At 36.4% G+C, this 16,467-nt stretch overlaps 1 protein-coding gene across 2 annotated transcripts in view; it reads left to right on the plus strand.

Moving 5' to 3' along the window:
- CUBN (cubilin) overlaps positions 1-16,467 on the plus strand; it is a 274,189-nt gene that overhangs the window by 18,330 nt on the left and 239,392 nt on the right. For both annotated transcript variants that reach the window (XM_047739399.1, XM_047739398.1), the window contains exons 11-16: positions 1,346-1,464; positions 1,651-1,837; positions 2,998-3,110; positions 5,668-5,902; positions 13,376-13,557; positions 15,324-15,486. In XM_047739399.1, the coding sequence (XP_047595355.1) occupies positions 1,346-1,464; positions 1,651-1,837; positions 2,998-3,110; positions 5,668-5,902; positions 13,376-13,557; positions 15,324-15,486 (999 nt within the window). The remainder of the gene's footprint in view (positions 1-1,345; positions 1,465-1,650; positions 1,838-2,997; positions 3,111-5,667; positions 5,903-13,375; positions 13,558-15,323; positions 15,487-16,467) is intronic.

The raw sequence follows: 16,467 nt of genomic DNA on the forward strand, positions 1-16,467 counted from the left end.
TATTTTATTTTTAAGGATTTTATTTATTTGACACAGAGAGAGAGCACAACAGACAAAGGGAGAGAGGCAGAGGGAGAGGGAGGAGTAGACTCCCCACTGAGCAGAGAGCCCAGTGTGGGTGAGGCTGGATCCCAGGATGCTGGGATCATGACCTGAGCTGAAGGCAGATGCTTAACCGCCTGAGCCACCCAGACACCTCAGTAATTAATACTTTTTACATATTTATTGGCTTTATTATTTTTTCTATTTGTTCATATCCTTTGTTCATCTGCTTTCTCAGTTTTATAAAATTTCACTATGTATTAAGGATATTAACTCATTACCTGTGTAATGTTTTACATGTATTTCCCCTGGCACATTGTTTTTATTTTAGTTTTGTGGTGGTATTTTCTATTTAGAAGTTTAAAATTTCTATGTAGTCAAAAAGATAAATCTTTTCTTATAGGATTTTCTCCTCTTGGAATTAGGCCTTTCCTATAGAACTCAACTGCTTGCTCTTTTTGTACTTTCATTTATTTTTAACATTAAGATCTTTGATCTTTTGGCATCAAATATTGCTTGAAATTTTTGCTCAAATGCATGGCTCCAACTTCATTTATTGAATAACATATCGTATCTCTTGCTATTTCCAAATGCCACTTTTATTTTTACTGATGTAATATATCTATACACATATGTAAAAAAACATACATGTATATATGTATATGTATAATATATAGAGATAATTTATATATATATACATATATATGTATGTATGTATGTACTGTGTCTATTAAATGTTTTTTAAATAATTAACAGCATACCAAAGTAGTTAAGAGCATGGATTCTAGAAAAATACTGCTTGGATTTTGATTTTCTCCTTGGTTCCACCATATTCTAACTGCGTATCCTTTGTCAAGGCATTTAATCTTTCTGTGCTTTATCCTCACCTATAAATGGGGATTAAAATAGTACCAAATTGTAGTCAATATCGGTACAGTGTTTGCAACAGATACCATCTTCATGAGAATACTCTTTTCTGCTGTCAACCCCTCCATGAGAATCTCCCCTTTCCCTTGGTGTACCTCACACTTGTCCACAACTCAGAACTATGACAAATGGACTGACAATACCAGTGCCAATTTGTATATAAAGTATTGGAAATGCATAATGTCTTTCTTATTTTTTAAGATAAAAATTAGAAAAATATTCTATTATTTTTCTCTTCATGCCTGGTGTTTCTGCCCCGAGAGATAGGCAGACTTGACTTGGGCATTTTCTTATCTAGACAACAGAGCCTGAGTTTTGTTACTGGGTTTGAATCGAGAAGCTCTCTATTTATCCTTCCATTTTGATTTCTAAACAGGTTCCTTACCTCTCTGCACTTGTCTCCCGGGGTATACCGGAAATGGTTATGGGCCAAATGGATGTGTGCAACTCAGTAACATTTGCCAGAGCCACCCCTGTTTAAATGGACAGTGCATTGTGAGTCCTTTATTCTTCCTTTCTTAGCAATTACCATTTCAATGAATTGCAAGTTAGGCTACCAGATGTTCATGCCTCAACACCTGCTACGTACATCATTTAACACTAATTTTCTTTGTTATTTGAGTTGATTCATGTTTATTGTCTATTCATTTGTTTTATGGCGCTATGTTTTTCTTTCCTTAGGAAACAGTCTCCAGTTATCTTTGTAAGTGTGAATCAGGTTGGGCTGGCATCAACTGTACAGAAAATATAAACGAGTGTCTGAGCAACCCCTGTTTGAATGGGGGAACTTGTGTGGATGGCATTAATGCTTTCAGCTGTGAATGCACACGTTCCTGGACTGGACTCCTCTGTCAGATTCCCCAGCAAGGTACACTCAGCATTCCTTTGCTCACAGATGCTCACAGCATGGAAGGATCATCCCTTAATGAGTCCCACTTCAGATTCTTCTACTTTGTTGTCATGTGGTTCAAGTGCTTACAACTAAGCCTTCCCTTGCTGCGGTAGTCTAGAATTTACAAGGTAAATATTTATCTCAGTTGTAGCCAGAAGAACCTTCCTTCAAAGGAAGAATTAAATTAGTATTTGCCATTTTTATTATGTCTGTCCTGAAAACAAAATGTGCTAAGGTAGTATAGTTCTTTAGGGAGAGTTTTCTCTACAGCAGCCGTTTCATTTCCCTATAACATTGCACTAAATCATGTCAGTCTCCTGCTCTAGAAAACACAGTCATTCCCCATTGGCCACCAGTTAAATAAAGATTGGGACTGTTTTTCAATTATTCTCTACAACCAGGACTTACCCCATCCAATTAACCTTGTTTTTCACTAGTTCCCTAATAATATTCCCTTTCCAAGCCAGACGTCTTTTCTTATCACCTAATCCCATGTACTACCTTGCTGTGTTCCTTTATTTGGGATATTTTTCTCCTCAGACATCTCTAAACCTCCTTTGCCTCACATCCGAATGTATCTGTCCCTCAGGAGTACTTCACCTTCAAGCCTCAATCTCCTTCATCAAGCCTCTTCTGACTACTCCAGCCCCCTCGTATAACTCTTGATTCGGAATCAGCACATTTATTGAGACTATACTATATGTTGAGGATACTGGTAGATGCTGTGAAGACATAAGCATAAAATACTATCTCCACATATTATCTGTTTATCTTCTGGTTGAGGAGACGAGTCTAACACAAAATGACAGAGAGGAGATAAGAACTAAAGATTGGAACTAAGTTGTGTGGGGGCCAAGACATGGAGGCAGAGAGAATGGGAGTCAGGGAGAACAAAAAGAGGCAGGGAAGGCTTATGGTGGTTATAAGGAGATACCAAGTGGACTTCCAACAACCGGTGGGACTTAGGAGGGTGTCCAAGGAGAAGGGGGACGGGGAGAAGAAAGAATGGCAGGGCATTTGTCTCCGGCGTTAATCACTCAGACTTCTCCAATATTTCAGCAGCAGTGTTAAAGCTGCCTAGACTCTTCCTTTGCAGAGTTGCTGTAAAGCAGAAATCATCTTCTTTCCCTTGGCAGTTTGTGGAGGGTCCCTCTCAGGGATGAATGGAAGTTTCAGCTATACGGGTCCTGACGTTGGTTACGTACATGATGTCAACTGCTTCTGGGTTATCCGAACTGAAGAGGGAAAGGTAAATGCGGTATCTCCTGCCCAAACGTGGATCTGTATACATGAACATGCAATATGAGTACATATTACATAAAATACATATGGTGCTAATCCAACCATTATATATTGAGGGCCTGCTAGGTGTCAAGCTTTGGGCTAGGTATTTTGTGCACTTTTCTCAAACGTTATACTAACTCTTTGAAATAGGTGATAGTGTCCTCATGTTATAGTTAAGATAATGGAAATGAAGAGAAGCCAAGTCTTTTTTAAAAAACACTTTTTAACTGGTAATTAGACCAGTTGGATTTCAAAGTCAAGTTTTGTCTGATTGCAAACTCCACGTTTTGTTCAGTAGGGATAATTCTCTGTAGGGATTGGCCTGCTGCAAGCCTGGAATTTGTAAAGTCATATTGTTCCTGAGAGAGTCCTGTTTGAAGATGACCCCTCAGTGTTTTGTTAATTATTATGCAAAATGGGGACAACTATGAAGATGGTTTTCTTGTGAGAGCCTTCTCTGTGCCATTGTGCTGTTAATTGCTTTACATACATAGTGTCATTGTATTTTAACTCTTGTAACCCTACCCTGAAAGATAAGAATTATTATTATCATTTTAAGTTTGTGGAAAGGGAGCCTGGAGCAGCTGAGGAATTTGTCCAAGGTCACATGGTTTGTAAGTGGTAAGCCCCTGACCCAAGCCCAGGCCTTTTGACTGAATCCAGTGACTCTGAATGGCTGCATGAACACAAGATCTGACCCTGAGGTTTTTAGTGCTTTTATCCCCAGCATTCATTACTCAGACTTTTCCAAATATTTATTTCTCAGCCAACTCCTAGACTCATTAAAATGAAGTTTGTATGTCTGAATAGATAAGGTTTTCCCTTGAAATTCTGTAAACTTTTTCCAGCAAACTAATGTTACTGAGGTCATTGTACAATGATCACCACACAGTTTTTCCCTTGAGATGGGAGGATTCTTTGGGGCCTGGTGGCCCCACAATAGCATCAACTCCAAAATCGATTTCCCAGTGGGTATGTTATGTGAATTTCCTTCCTCCCATTAAGTGTTCATGAATTCTATTTCCTGGCATTGAAAACATTTTTCTTTCAAGAAAAGTCATTTGTGGAAAAATTTTAATACTTTTATTATTGATTTGTAAAAAAAATGACATTTTTCTTGATTATTGTGATTTTGCATCTTCTTATTTCCACCATTTACATAATATAGTATTTTATAGGAATTTTACAGAAATCAGGGTAGTTCTATTCATGAACACTTATTTGATTTTTATTGAAATTACTTCAAGGACAAAAATGATGCAATGTTAGATAACAAATCTTAAAACTATCCTCATATAGAATTTCAAAAATATCCTGATATCCTTTCTCATTAGCTAAATGCTGTTGTGGTTTTTAGATCATAATGAGAATCAAATCCAACAGCCTCCTTTTAGTAGTTTGGCTCTTTTAAGTGATGTTATCCATACAAAATCTTTTTTATTTTATTAATTATATAATTATATTTAAGTTTGTACATTTAACATTTTTAACTTGGAAATGTATTTTTGTGTTTATTCTCTTCTACCTGTATGCTCAGAATCTTTCAGATTACTTTTTCCCTATCTTCCACTCTTGGTGTTACTCATCTCTTAATGACATCCAACCACTGAGGTCTTACTGACCTTATACACACACACACAGCTACTCAGTCTATACCTAAGGTTGTCAGTCTGTTAGTATCTTGTTGAGAAGTACAGAGAACCCTCAGGAATCAGCATCCCTGGTCGGGGGGAGGCAGTCAGTAAACATTTGTGGGTATGCTATACATACAGGGTATTGAGGAGGCCAGGATATAAATTCTTGTGAATGGTAATATTAGTCAATTACATTTAACTCAAGGTAGATTTTTCAAATGTCCAATGTGTTTTACTGATGTGGGAGCATTGTCAGCTATACATTTGAAGGGCCTATATTTAGTGGACTTCACAGTTTAATGAGATCTTGGTAAATGTATTTCATTAATCTATTCAGTAACAACTCAATGGATATAAAGTTTCAGATACACAAGATGTGTAAGCTCTAGAGATCTGATGTGTAACACTGTACGTGTGGTTAGCAATATGTTATGGTGTACTTCAACAGTTGTTAAGACAATGGAGCTCATGTTGTGCTCTTACCACTAAAAAAAAAAAAAGAGACACAAGGAAACTCTAGGAGGTGTTGGATATGCCTATTGATGGTGGTGAAGGCATCACAGGTGTTGGCAGTATGTCCAAGAACTCATCAAATCATATACGTTTAGTATGTACAGTTCTTTGTATACCAATTACACCTCAATAAAGTTGTTAAAAATCTATTTCATTAAGATTTTTGATATATTTTTATATTAGCTGGAGCCTAAGCAATTTTTAACACAAGTTATTGAATTTGTAGATTTTCATATGTATTTGTGGATAATTGGGAAATTGCAGGTATGTCTCTTGAAAGGTGACTTAATAAGAATGCTTCCTAATTAGTGGGAGAAATGCTTTAGAATTAATATGGAAATGAAAAACAATACATTGTGACCTTTACATTTTCAGGTGCTGCGTATCACTTTCACTTTTTTCCGGTTAGAATCAGTGAGCAATTGTCCACATGAGTTTCTTCAGATTCACGATGGAGAGTCCTCTGCGGCACTCCAGCTTGGAAGATTCTGTGGCTCTGATCTCCCTCATGACTTCCTCAGTAGTGACAATGCCCTCTATTTTCATCTGCATTCTGAACATTTCAGAAGTGAGAGAGGCTTTACAATAAGATGGGAAACGCAGAAACCAGGTATGTGTAAACGTGAAGAAAAATCAAGCAAAATCTTGAAATTATTAAGTTTTCTTCATTAGTGTTAGACTTGTCGATAACATTAAATGTTTTGAGATCTAGGGATTATATCATACTTTTATAATTCTTTTAAAATCAAATAAATCTAAAATGAATTGGAATTTCATTTTGTGTTTGGAGATAACAAAATTTGGATGAATAAGAAAGATTAAAAACCATGAGTCTTAATGGGTCCCTTATGAAATGACCAAACAGCATTCTTACAAACTCTACTAATAGCTCATTGCAGCGATGTTTTGAAGACATTGTTGTTCCTTCCTTAGTATTCCTTATTTTAATGACCACTTGATAATTTGTTCTTTCTGTTGTTATTTTGTCTTTTGGGGCTCTACTTGTTTTTTTTTTTTTTTTTTTTTTTAGCATTTTACTGTGCAATTTTTAAACAGGTAAAAAAGCAGATAGAACACCACTGAACTTCCAATTCATTCATAAATAAATCTGTGCATCTATTTCTGGAATTTCTCAGCTTTTCTATTGGCCTATTTATCTGTCCTTGTGCGACATTGGCTTAACTAAATATTGAAGCTTGAAATCTGATGTGTAAGTCCTATAACTTGGTTCTTTTAAAATATGCTAGATCGTTTACATTTTCCTATAAGTTTTAGAATCAATTTGTTAATTTTCCCCTAAAATCTGCTGGGATTTTGTTGGCATTGCCTTGAATCTATAATTAACTAGGGAGGAAATGACTTCTTAAAAATATTAGCCCTGTCAATTTATGAACATGGACTATCTCTGTATTTATTTAGCTCCTTTTAATTTATCTTAGCAGTGATTTATAGATTCCAGTGTTTACTCCACATATTTAGTTGTTTTTTCTAGATATTTAATATTTTATACTATATAAAATGATATTGTTTTACAAAAATGTCAATTTTATGGGTTATGTGTTGTCATATATAGAAATACAAGATATTTTTAAAAATATTTGATTTTGAATACAGTCACATTGCTAAAATCATTAATCAATTCTAACAGCTTTTTTGGTGGATTCTTTTGGATTTCTTTACATACACAGTTATGTTATCTGTGAGTAAAGAGTGTTTTTCTTTGCTAAGAAACAAAATTTAATGGAGTAAATTTGAAGATCTAATTGGGTTTATTAAACAGTACATGAATGGGGCATCATCCCATCTAGCAAACAGAGGGGAGCCCTGAGGAGTTGTATGAAATGAGAAGTTTTTATAGGAAGAAGAATAGGGCAAGTAACTATTAGCAAAAGAAAAAGATTGTTCCAGACAAGGTCTTCCCTTAATGCAAAGGGTGAGGGGGTCTAATCATACAGATTACCTCATCTTCCTTTGGGGGATGGAGAGAGCCCATGTGGCAGACTCATTGGCCCTAAGTGGAAAATTCCTGACTGACAGATTAAGATTACATTTCTAGGGGAGGCTGAAAGTGCAATTAGATTAGGTATGAAGCCCATGCTGGGGGACTTGGCCTAAGTGATACTGTTTGGGGTCTGTGGTTTTCCTTTTAACATCTTCCTTTCCAATCTTTGTAACTATCATTTCTTTCTTTTCCTTAACTTATTTGTTGCCTGGCTAGGACATCCAGAACCATACTGAACAAAAGTGGTAGAGTAGGCATTATTTTCTTGTTCCCAGCCTCATGGGGAAATTTTGTTCAGTATTTAACAGTTGAATATAATGTTTTAGATGTAAGTTTTTGTAGATAACTCTTACCAGATAAAGGAAGTTCACTCCAAATTACTGTTTCTGTATTACCCACAAATTTAGTTTTGTAGAGCATTAATCATTTTATTATGTTTCTGATCTTGTGGACCAGGAATTTGGAAAGGGCCCAATTATCATTTGATCTGTCAAGCAGTTACAATTAGATGTTGGCTGAAACTGTAGTCATCTACAGGCTCAACTAGGCTGGAAACCCAAGATAACTCACTCAGTTGATGCTGGCTTTTGGATAAGAGTTGAACCAGGCTGTTGACTTGAATGCCTCCATGTAGCCCCTCTCTGATGGTGGTCTTAGGGTAATGGATCTTCTTTCATGGCACTTGGTCTGTCTTAGAGCAAGCCTTACAACAGACCCAGGCAGATGCTGCATGGGTTTTTTGGACCCATCTTTGGAAGTCATACTATGTTATTTCTGCCATACTTTTATTTGGTTAAAGCACTCATAAGCCCACCCAGATTCAAGGGGAGGAGACACAGACCCCACCTCAGTGGAAGAAGTGTCAAAGATTTAAGAAAAAAAGTGTCAAAGATTTTATGAATGTTTTTAAGCCATCTCACCTTTTATTCCTAGCTTGTCAAGAATTTTTATCATGAATGGATATTGAAATATATTAAATACTTTTCCTAAATCTATTGAGATGATTGCATGGTGGTTCTCCTCTGCTTCTGTCATTTTTCCTCTCTCCTTCTGGAACTCAGATTATACGTATGCTGGAGATTCTGACTATGTCTCATAGCTCTCATACTTTTTTTTTTTTTTTTTAATTCTTTAATCAGAAGTGTGTGGATGTATGTATACAAACACAACACTTTTTAAAAATGTCATCTCCAAACTTAAAAATGAAATGTTATCAATCAGGAAAGGCTATCCCCCCCTCCCCCCCCCCCCCCCCCCCCCCCCGCTTAGAGATACTTCCCATTGCTAATAAGTGTCCCAGAGGTGGGACTTCTCTCGCTCTCATACTTTTTAATGTAGTCTTCGCCTGTGTACATGCAGCTGAAGACAGCTAAGGGCTCAAGGAAAACTCATGAATTTTGGGGGTGTTATGGCTATGCAGCTGTCTTCACTATAGTACCTTATTCCAAAATCCCAGCTACTCTAGGGGCCCCAAATCCCAAGTTTTGTTTATTTCACCCAGTAGGAGTATTACTGCTACTTGGACTCCACTGTCTGGCACTGCAGTTTGGGAAAGGCACACAGAGAGAATATATGGGACTCACCGCTTGTGCTTTCTTCCTCTGAAGGATCACAGTCCTTCACTGCTTGCTTCTCAATGTCTGAAGACAATAAAAACTAAAACAAACCATAATTCTTTATTATTACCAAATAGTAACCATTGCTTATATTGATGTGTTACAGAAACTGTTGTTTGTCTTGCATATTTTCCCATATTCTAGACTTCGCTGGAATGGTTTGATCAAATTGAATTTAATGTTTAGGGGGACAAAAAGGATCACATTTGGAGGTACTCAATGTCTATTTGCTTCCCTGTCATGACTGCCTCATTGATTAGAGTGTTTTGATTTTCTCAGGTTGCTCTTTCTATTAGAAAGCTTCCCTTTTGCCCTTTCTCTAATGGCCTTAGCAACCCATAGGCTCATTGTTTAGATTAATTGGGGTTTTCAAAATGATGGCAGTTGAATTTTATCTTTTATTCTTCATTTATTATCTGGAGTTCTTCAGTGGAGTAGGCCTTTCCCATGTCAACTATTTGGTTACTCTCACATACAGATCAGTCAAGAAAGGTAGGATAAATGCTTGATTCTTCCCCCTATTTTTCTCCAGTATTCAAATTAATTACCTGATTTCCTAGCTTTCTCCAGAATGAACAATTACTTGTTATTCTTTTTATTTCGTTTTGGTTTTAGTACCAAATATGAACTCATATTTTATCATATTTGATGTATTATAATCCAGTCTAGATTTTCCTATGTTAAAATGTTCCATATTTGGCTAGTGGGAAAACTTTCAAGTTAGTTTCTAAGCCTCTTTGACCCAATTCTAGTTACCTTTGGAAACTTCCTTGCTTTCTGCTCTGAAAGATGTTCTAGGTTCTTCCTATATGTTTATTGTGTTAGGACTGGAACCAATTATTTCTCTGAAGAGTTGTACTCCTCTAATGGGTAATGGTATTTAGATTCTATAATCTGGGTAGTAGGAGTGGCTATTGCTCCTAGGTTGAACAAAGTCTATACATCTTTCAATAGAAGGAATTAGAAATCTTTAAAAAATGCTACTTTTTAAAAAAAATACTATTTTTTAAAAGATTTTATTTATTTACTTGACAAACAGAGATCACAAGTAGGCAGAAAGGCAGGGAAAGAGAGAGAGGGGGAAGCAGGCTTCCCACCGAGCAGAGAGCCTGATGCGGGGCTCGATCCTAGGACCCCGAGATCATGACTTGAGCTGAAAGGAGAGGCCCAACCCAGTGAGCCACCCAGGTGCCCCTAAATATTACTATTTTTTAAGTAGACTCCATACCCAGAATGGTGCCCAGTGTGGGGTTCAAACTCACAACCCGGAAATCAAGACCTGAGCTAAAATCAAGAGTCAGACATTCAACCAACTAAGCCACCCAGGTGCCCCTATTTTTATTAGTTTTAAGGAAAAAGCATATCATGTATTCTTCATGATCTTCCAATATACTTGCATATTGAAATTAAAGGTTTTTAATTTTATATTTATACCTCTTCTCACTTCGAAAAATCCTGGTTCCTAGTGACATCAACATATTACCTGTGTACTTAATCCTACTGTATGAATTTTCAAAATAACAATATCAATATTATTACTAATAATATGATAACTGAAAGCCATTTAGTATTCCTTGGCTATTCTTTTTGTACTTAATATGTGTTGCACTCAAGCTCTGTATTCGAACTTTACAGTGTTTTAAAGCGTCTTGGAATATTTCTCTTCTCTATCTTTAAACTGTTAGTTCAACAGTTATTTCATTTTGTTTGTGATTTTAAAGATTTCACTTTTTCATTTTTACTGAATTTTACTTTATAATTATGTAAAACATATTCATATTTCCAAAGCCAAATCAAAATTCATTAATAAATTTAGAGAAGTCTAACCTTCATCCCTATCCCTTCTGTCTTGTTCCTTTCTTCTCCCAAAGGAAACAATTTTTATTAGTTTTTGATTTACCCTTCCATTTAAAAAATATAAGCAGATAATCACATACGATCAAGTTTCCCCCATTTAAAAAAAAATGGTAGCATATAATAGGCACTGTTGCTAGTTTGCTTTTTCACTTGATATATCCTAGAGACTGCTCCATAATGAGATCATAGTGTGCATTGCATGGATATCTCACTCACTGTCTATTCAGTCAGCCCTCCCTTGATGAACATTTAGCTTAAAGTTCCCAGTCTTTTGGAATTCCAAACTGTATTGCAACAGAGTCCTTGGGAAGTTGTCTTACTGCATTTTTGCCAGTGTCTCTTTGGAATAGATTTCTAAAAGTGTGATTACTTGGTCTAAAAATAAATGTCTGTATTTTTGCTAGACATTGCCATAATCTCTTCTGTAAGAGCTGTACTACCTTGTATTCCCATCAGCAATATACGAGAGTGCCTACTTCTCCATGTACCACGGATCATGCTGATCATTTGTTTTCGGTATTCTGGATATGTATCATTCTGAGAGGCAAGAAATGGTATCTCAGCAAAGTTTTTATTTGTATGTCCCTTGCTCTGAGTGAGAGAACATCTTTCCCAAGTATAGAGGACTTTTGAATTCTTGCCAGTGAGCTCTTGATGTCTCTATTTTTTGGAAGCTCTTCATATATCAGAGATGTTAATTCTTTGTATTATGTATTGAATTTTTTTCACGGAGCACCATTAACATTTTACTTTGCTTATGATATTGTAATTTTTTATCCATATAATAATTTAACTACTAAATTTTAGGCAATTCCTCTTCCTCTGAGCAACTCAGGTGTTTTCTTATTAGGAACAGTGAGAATCATGTAATTAATTTGTTTCACTTTTTGCCTTGGCAGCAAGACTTGTCTAAGTAACCTGCATAGCTGTGTAAATCGTATATCATGCATATCAGAAATGTCATCTATTTTATTTTTTTCTAATTTTTTTCACTGCAGCCTAGACTCTTTATTTATCATCTCTGTTTTTCAACTTTACAGTAGTATTTCTTTTTCAATTTTTTAATTTAAATTCTAGTTGGTGAACATGCAGTGCAGTATTGATTTCTGGAGTAGAATTTAGTAATTCATCACTTACATACAACACCCAGTGCTCATCACAAGTGCTCTCCTTAATCCCCATCACCATCTATCCCATCCCCCGCCTACCTCCCTCCATCAACCCTTAGTCCACTCTCTGTTGTTAGGAGTCTTATGGTTATTTTCCCTCTCTCTCCTTTTTTTTTCTTCCTTTTTTCCCCTTTCCAATATGTTCATTAGTTTTCTTTCTTAAATTCTACATGAGTGAAATCATTAGGTATTTGTCTTTTTCTGGCTGACTTATTTTAGTTAGCATAATACACTTAGTTCTAGCCACATCGTCACAAATGGCAAGATTTCATTCTTTTGGATGGCTGAGTAATATTCCATTGTTTATATATACCACATTTTCTTTATCCATTCAGCAGTTGATGGACATTTGGGCTCTCTCCATAGTTTGGCTGTTGTTGATAATGGTGCTGTAAACATCGGGGCATGTGCCCCTCTGAATCTGTATTTTTCTACCCTTTGGATAAATAACTAGTAATGCAATTGCTGGATCGTAGGATAGTTCTATGTTTAAATTTCTGTGGAACCTCCACATTATTCTCCAGAGTGGCTGCACCAGTTTGCACTCCCACCAGCAGTGCAAGAGGATTCCACTTTCTCTGAATCCTTACCAGCACCTGTTGTTTCTTGTGTAGTTAATTTTAGCCATTGGGACAGGTGTGAAGTGGTATCTCATTGTGGTTTTGAATAGTATTTCCCTGATGATGAGTGATGTTGGATAGTATTTTGTATAAGCCATCAGAGTCTTTGTTAAATAAGTGTGAATATTAATAAAGAAAAGATTCCTTCAGTCACTGATATACAACTTTAGGGGGTTGGTGGGGGGTAATTAATGAAGTGGTAGTGGTGTGGGTGTCACAAAGCCTTGCCCCGCCTCTACCTCACTCCATTCCTGGTCAAGGCAAGTGGCTCAACCACCCATAGACATTTGATTTTATTCACTTATAAAATGAAGAGTTTAATTATATCATAGTGTTAAAAAAATCTTCTCATATGAAAATTACATAGCACTTAACTATTCTAATGTATAAAATAATCTGGTTTGTTGAAAGACATGGGGTAATAGAAGTTCCAGAACTTTTTAAGAGTTAAGAAGAACTTTTCAAGAACCAGAACTTTTAAAAAGTTATACAGAAGTTAATCTCTTTCAAAGTGAAAAGAAGTGTCTATCATCTCATCCCTCAGACAGTTCAGCACTGTATTTTAAAATCGTATCACCATGTGATAGCTGATAAGCACAGAGCGCAATGCAGGAGTGACTCATTCATTTATCAGCTAATATTCCTAGATTTATAACTGTATCAAACTGGAATAATGAAAGCCTTGTTTAATTTATGAGGGCATCCCAAATGGCACACAGTTGTTTCAACAAAGCTTGTCTTCTTGCAGTAAGGACTATGATAACTCTACATAAATTATAATTTGTATACAATGTAAAGTTATTTTTCCTCTTATTTTAGAGTGTGGAGATATACTGACGGGTACTTATGGTTCGATTAAATCTCCGGGATATCCTGGAAACTATCCTCCAGGAAGAGATTGTGTCTGGAAAGTAATAACCAGTCCTGGGCTCTTGATAACATTTACTTTTGGGACCTTGAGTCTGGAGCACCATGATGATTGCAGCAAAGATTATCTTGAGGTAAACAATCATATTTGGATAGAACATATCATGACCTGATTGGAACTCAGGAGAAGTATGGTTTGGTGATACCTGTGGATGACTATAATTTTCTAGCAGTAGTTAGATATATTCAATAGGCAGCTGATGTCTTAAGTCTTGCTAATTCCTTATTCTTAATTGTGTCAGCTTGTTGGTTCTTCTGGGTTTCGTTTGAATCTGGGAAACAGACTGCCTTACTGTTCTATGTCATTTCCTGGAAGCCCAGTCCCCTAAGGAGGGAATGGAAGAATTAACAAAAGAAACAGTAATGGTTATCTTTTCCAATGCAGAATCAAGACTTCAGTTGTCTAGGGTAACTGACGCATTATTTCACAAGCTAACTATAGTGCTCTGTGAAGAAAAATGATAGCAATTGTGTTGAAATTGATTGTTAGTGGGTGAGCTTAGAATATATTGATAACTGTCATTGGGAGAAGAGAAGTCAGTCTGTGCCCCTCCTGCTTAACATTAGTAAAAGATTAAAATACAGAAGAAGAAGAAAAAAAAAAGGCCATGAGCTTATGGGTATATCAGAAATGCTGCTCTGCATTTGTAGACTGAAAAGATCATTGAGAAGATTGAGTTCCTATGTTGCTCCTGTCTTATTTGTCTCCATAAATCTTAGTAGTCCTTGCCGTAGTGATAAAAGACAATATGCTTTTCTAAGTCCATTAGAGAAGAATGGAGTGCTATGGAATTATTCATAAAGGATAGAAAGGTGTGGCTGTCAAACCGGGATCTCCACAAGTTAAATTCATTAGTAATTTAGCAGTTGTAATGGATTCGAAACCCTTGGGAGTGACTGGGAAAATCTACCTCTCCCTGAAAAATTTCAACAACATAATCTTTTAAATGTTAACAGTAGCATGGATTTTCCATCAAATTAAAATTAGAGGCTTTTTTTTTATCCCCACATTAATTCCTGGATATACGTGTACTAGAAAATATCAATCATTCTGATAATATTGAAATGCTTCTCCTTTCTCAATGATATTTAGAGGAAGTAGTTAAATATAGAAATAAAATACCGCTGTCCCAGAACTTTGCTGCCAAAAGAAAAAGTAATTTGAGTGGACCAAATTGGCCATGTTAAAATAGCACTGATGTTTGGTGTTCTAGGTAGTACAGAACTTTTAGTTACAACAGAATTACAGAGGGGTTAACATGATTATTTAAGAGATTAAAAACCAACAATTAAAAAGGATTTCTCAGGTCATATTGTCATTATCACGGTACTCAGTTACTATTAGGATTGCACTTCTAAAACACATTAAACTGTCTCTATGTTGCGTCAACCTGACTTCACTTCTTTCTACCTCTGACCCTTCTGAATACCTAGACCAAGTTGTGAATCAGTCAGCACTGTTGGTATTCTTTCTTCCATCTTCTTTGCATATATTCATTTCCTCCTTCTTAATTACTAGGAATTTATCATTACAAAAACAACATCTAGGGGGAAAAAACTAAGGAAAGAAAACATTGAGAAAGGTTCATGAGAAAATTTCAAAATTATACATCTAGCCTTGGAATTAAAATTTAGACAGAGATAAGGTATTAAGAATGGTGGGAGGAGGAGACTTCCCTTTAGTGAACCCCAACTGAGTATTGGATATATATGTGATGGGAGAACCTCTGAGAGCCATCAGTTTGCAATCACAGCTTTTTTGAAGTTAATGTACAAAATGACTGGGGTTTTTCAAAATCTGACCATTTTGTGCTTAATTATTTTTTTGTTTTGTTTTTAGATTCGAGATGGTCCTTTGTATCAGGACCCTGTTCTTGGGAAATTCTGTACCACTTACTCTGTCCCACCACTCCAGACTACAGGTCCCTTTGCCAGAATTCATTTTCATTCTGACAACCAGATTAATGACCAAGGCTTCCATGTCACCTACTTAACATCACCCTGTAAGTAACCTGATCATTGGGAAAGCGTATGAATGTGAAGGACAGTGCCATCTTTTTATGCTTAGAGCTTATATTGACACCTTAAAACAAACCAACAAACCAATGACAAACAATAAAATACTCTATGATTTTTACTTTAGGGCTTTTATCCTTAAATACCTCATTGGGCCCTGATGAGAATTCACAGAAAAAACACCTTTCAGGTCTCAATATCAGGAAAAGTAACCATGAACATCTTTTCACAGGTCCCCTTTCTTCATTTGCCCTGGCTTCAGTCTGAATCTAGAGCCAACCTTCTGTAGACTATGGAGTCTCTACCCACTTTTGTGCGTGTCAACTTTCCCTTGAGCACACCCCGCTGTTCTTTTTTTTTTTTTTTAAAGATTTTATTTATTTATTTGTCAGAGAGAGAGAGAGAGAGAGAGAGTGAGCACAGGCAGACAGAGTGGCAGGTAGAGGCAGAGGGAGAAGCAGGCTCCCCATAGAACAAGGAGCCCGATGTGGGACTCAATCCCAGGACGCTGGGATCATGACCTGAGCCAAAGGCAGCGGCTTAACCAACTGAGCCACCCAGGCGTCCCACACCCCGCTGTTCTATGTTCATTATTCCTTTAATTAGATTCCTTTTTCTAGTCCAATATTTTATTTTATAACATGTATTTTATAAGCTACCCCAAATCGTTTTGGAATGAAGGAGAGCCTAAATGTATTTAGGATACATTCTAAATGTAGAAGAGGATGTTAGATGGGAAGTTAGATCACATATGTCTGGATCTATTTCTTTAGGCACTATATGGATGTCCCACAAACACGCGTCAAACTGAAAATATGATCAGAGACATAGGCCTAATGTCTTTATTCACAGGGTGAATAAAATGGATATATGATTTTGTGTGCATGTGTGTCAATTTTTAAGGATTATATCTAATGCCTGACGGTCACAGGAATGGCCACTCACAGGACCTTTCCCTTGTCTTCCCT

Source organism: Lutra lutra, chromosome 8 (genome assembly GCF_902655055.1).
Source record: "Lutra lutra chromosome 8, mLutLut1.2, whole genome shotgun sequence".
NCBI classification, from domain to species: Eukaryota; Metazoa; Chordata; class Mammalia; order Carnivora; family Mustelidae; genus Lutra; species Lutra lutra.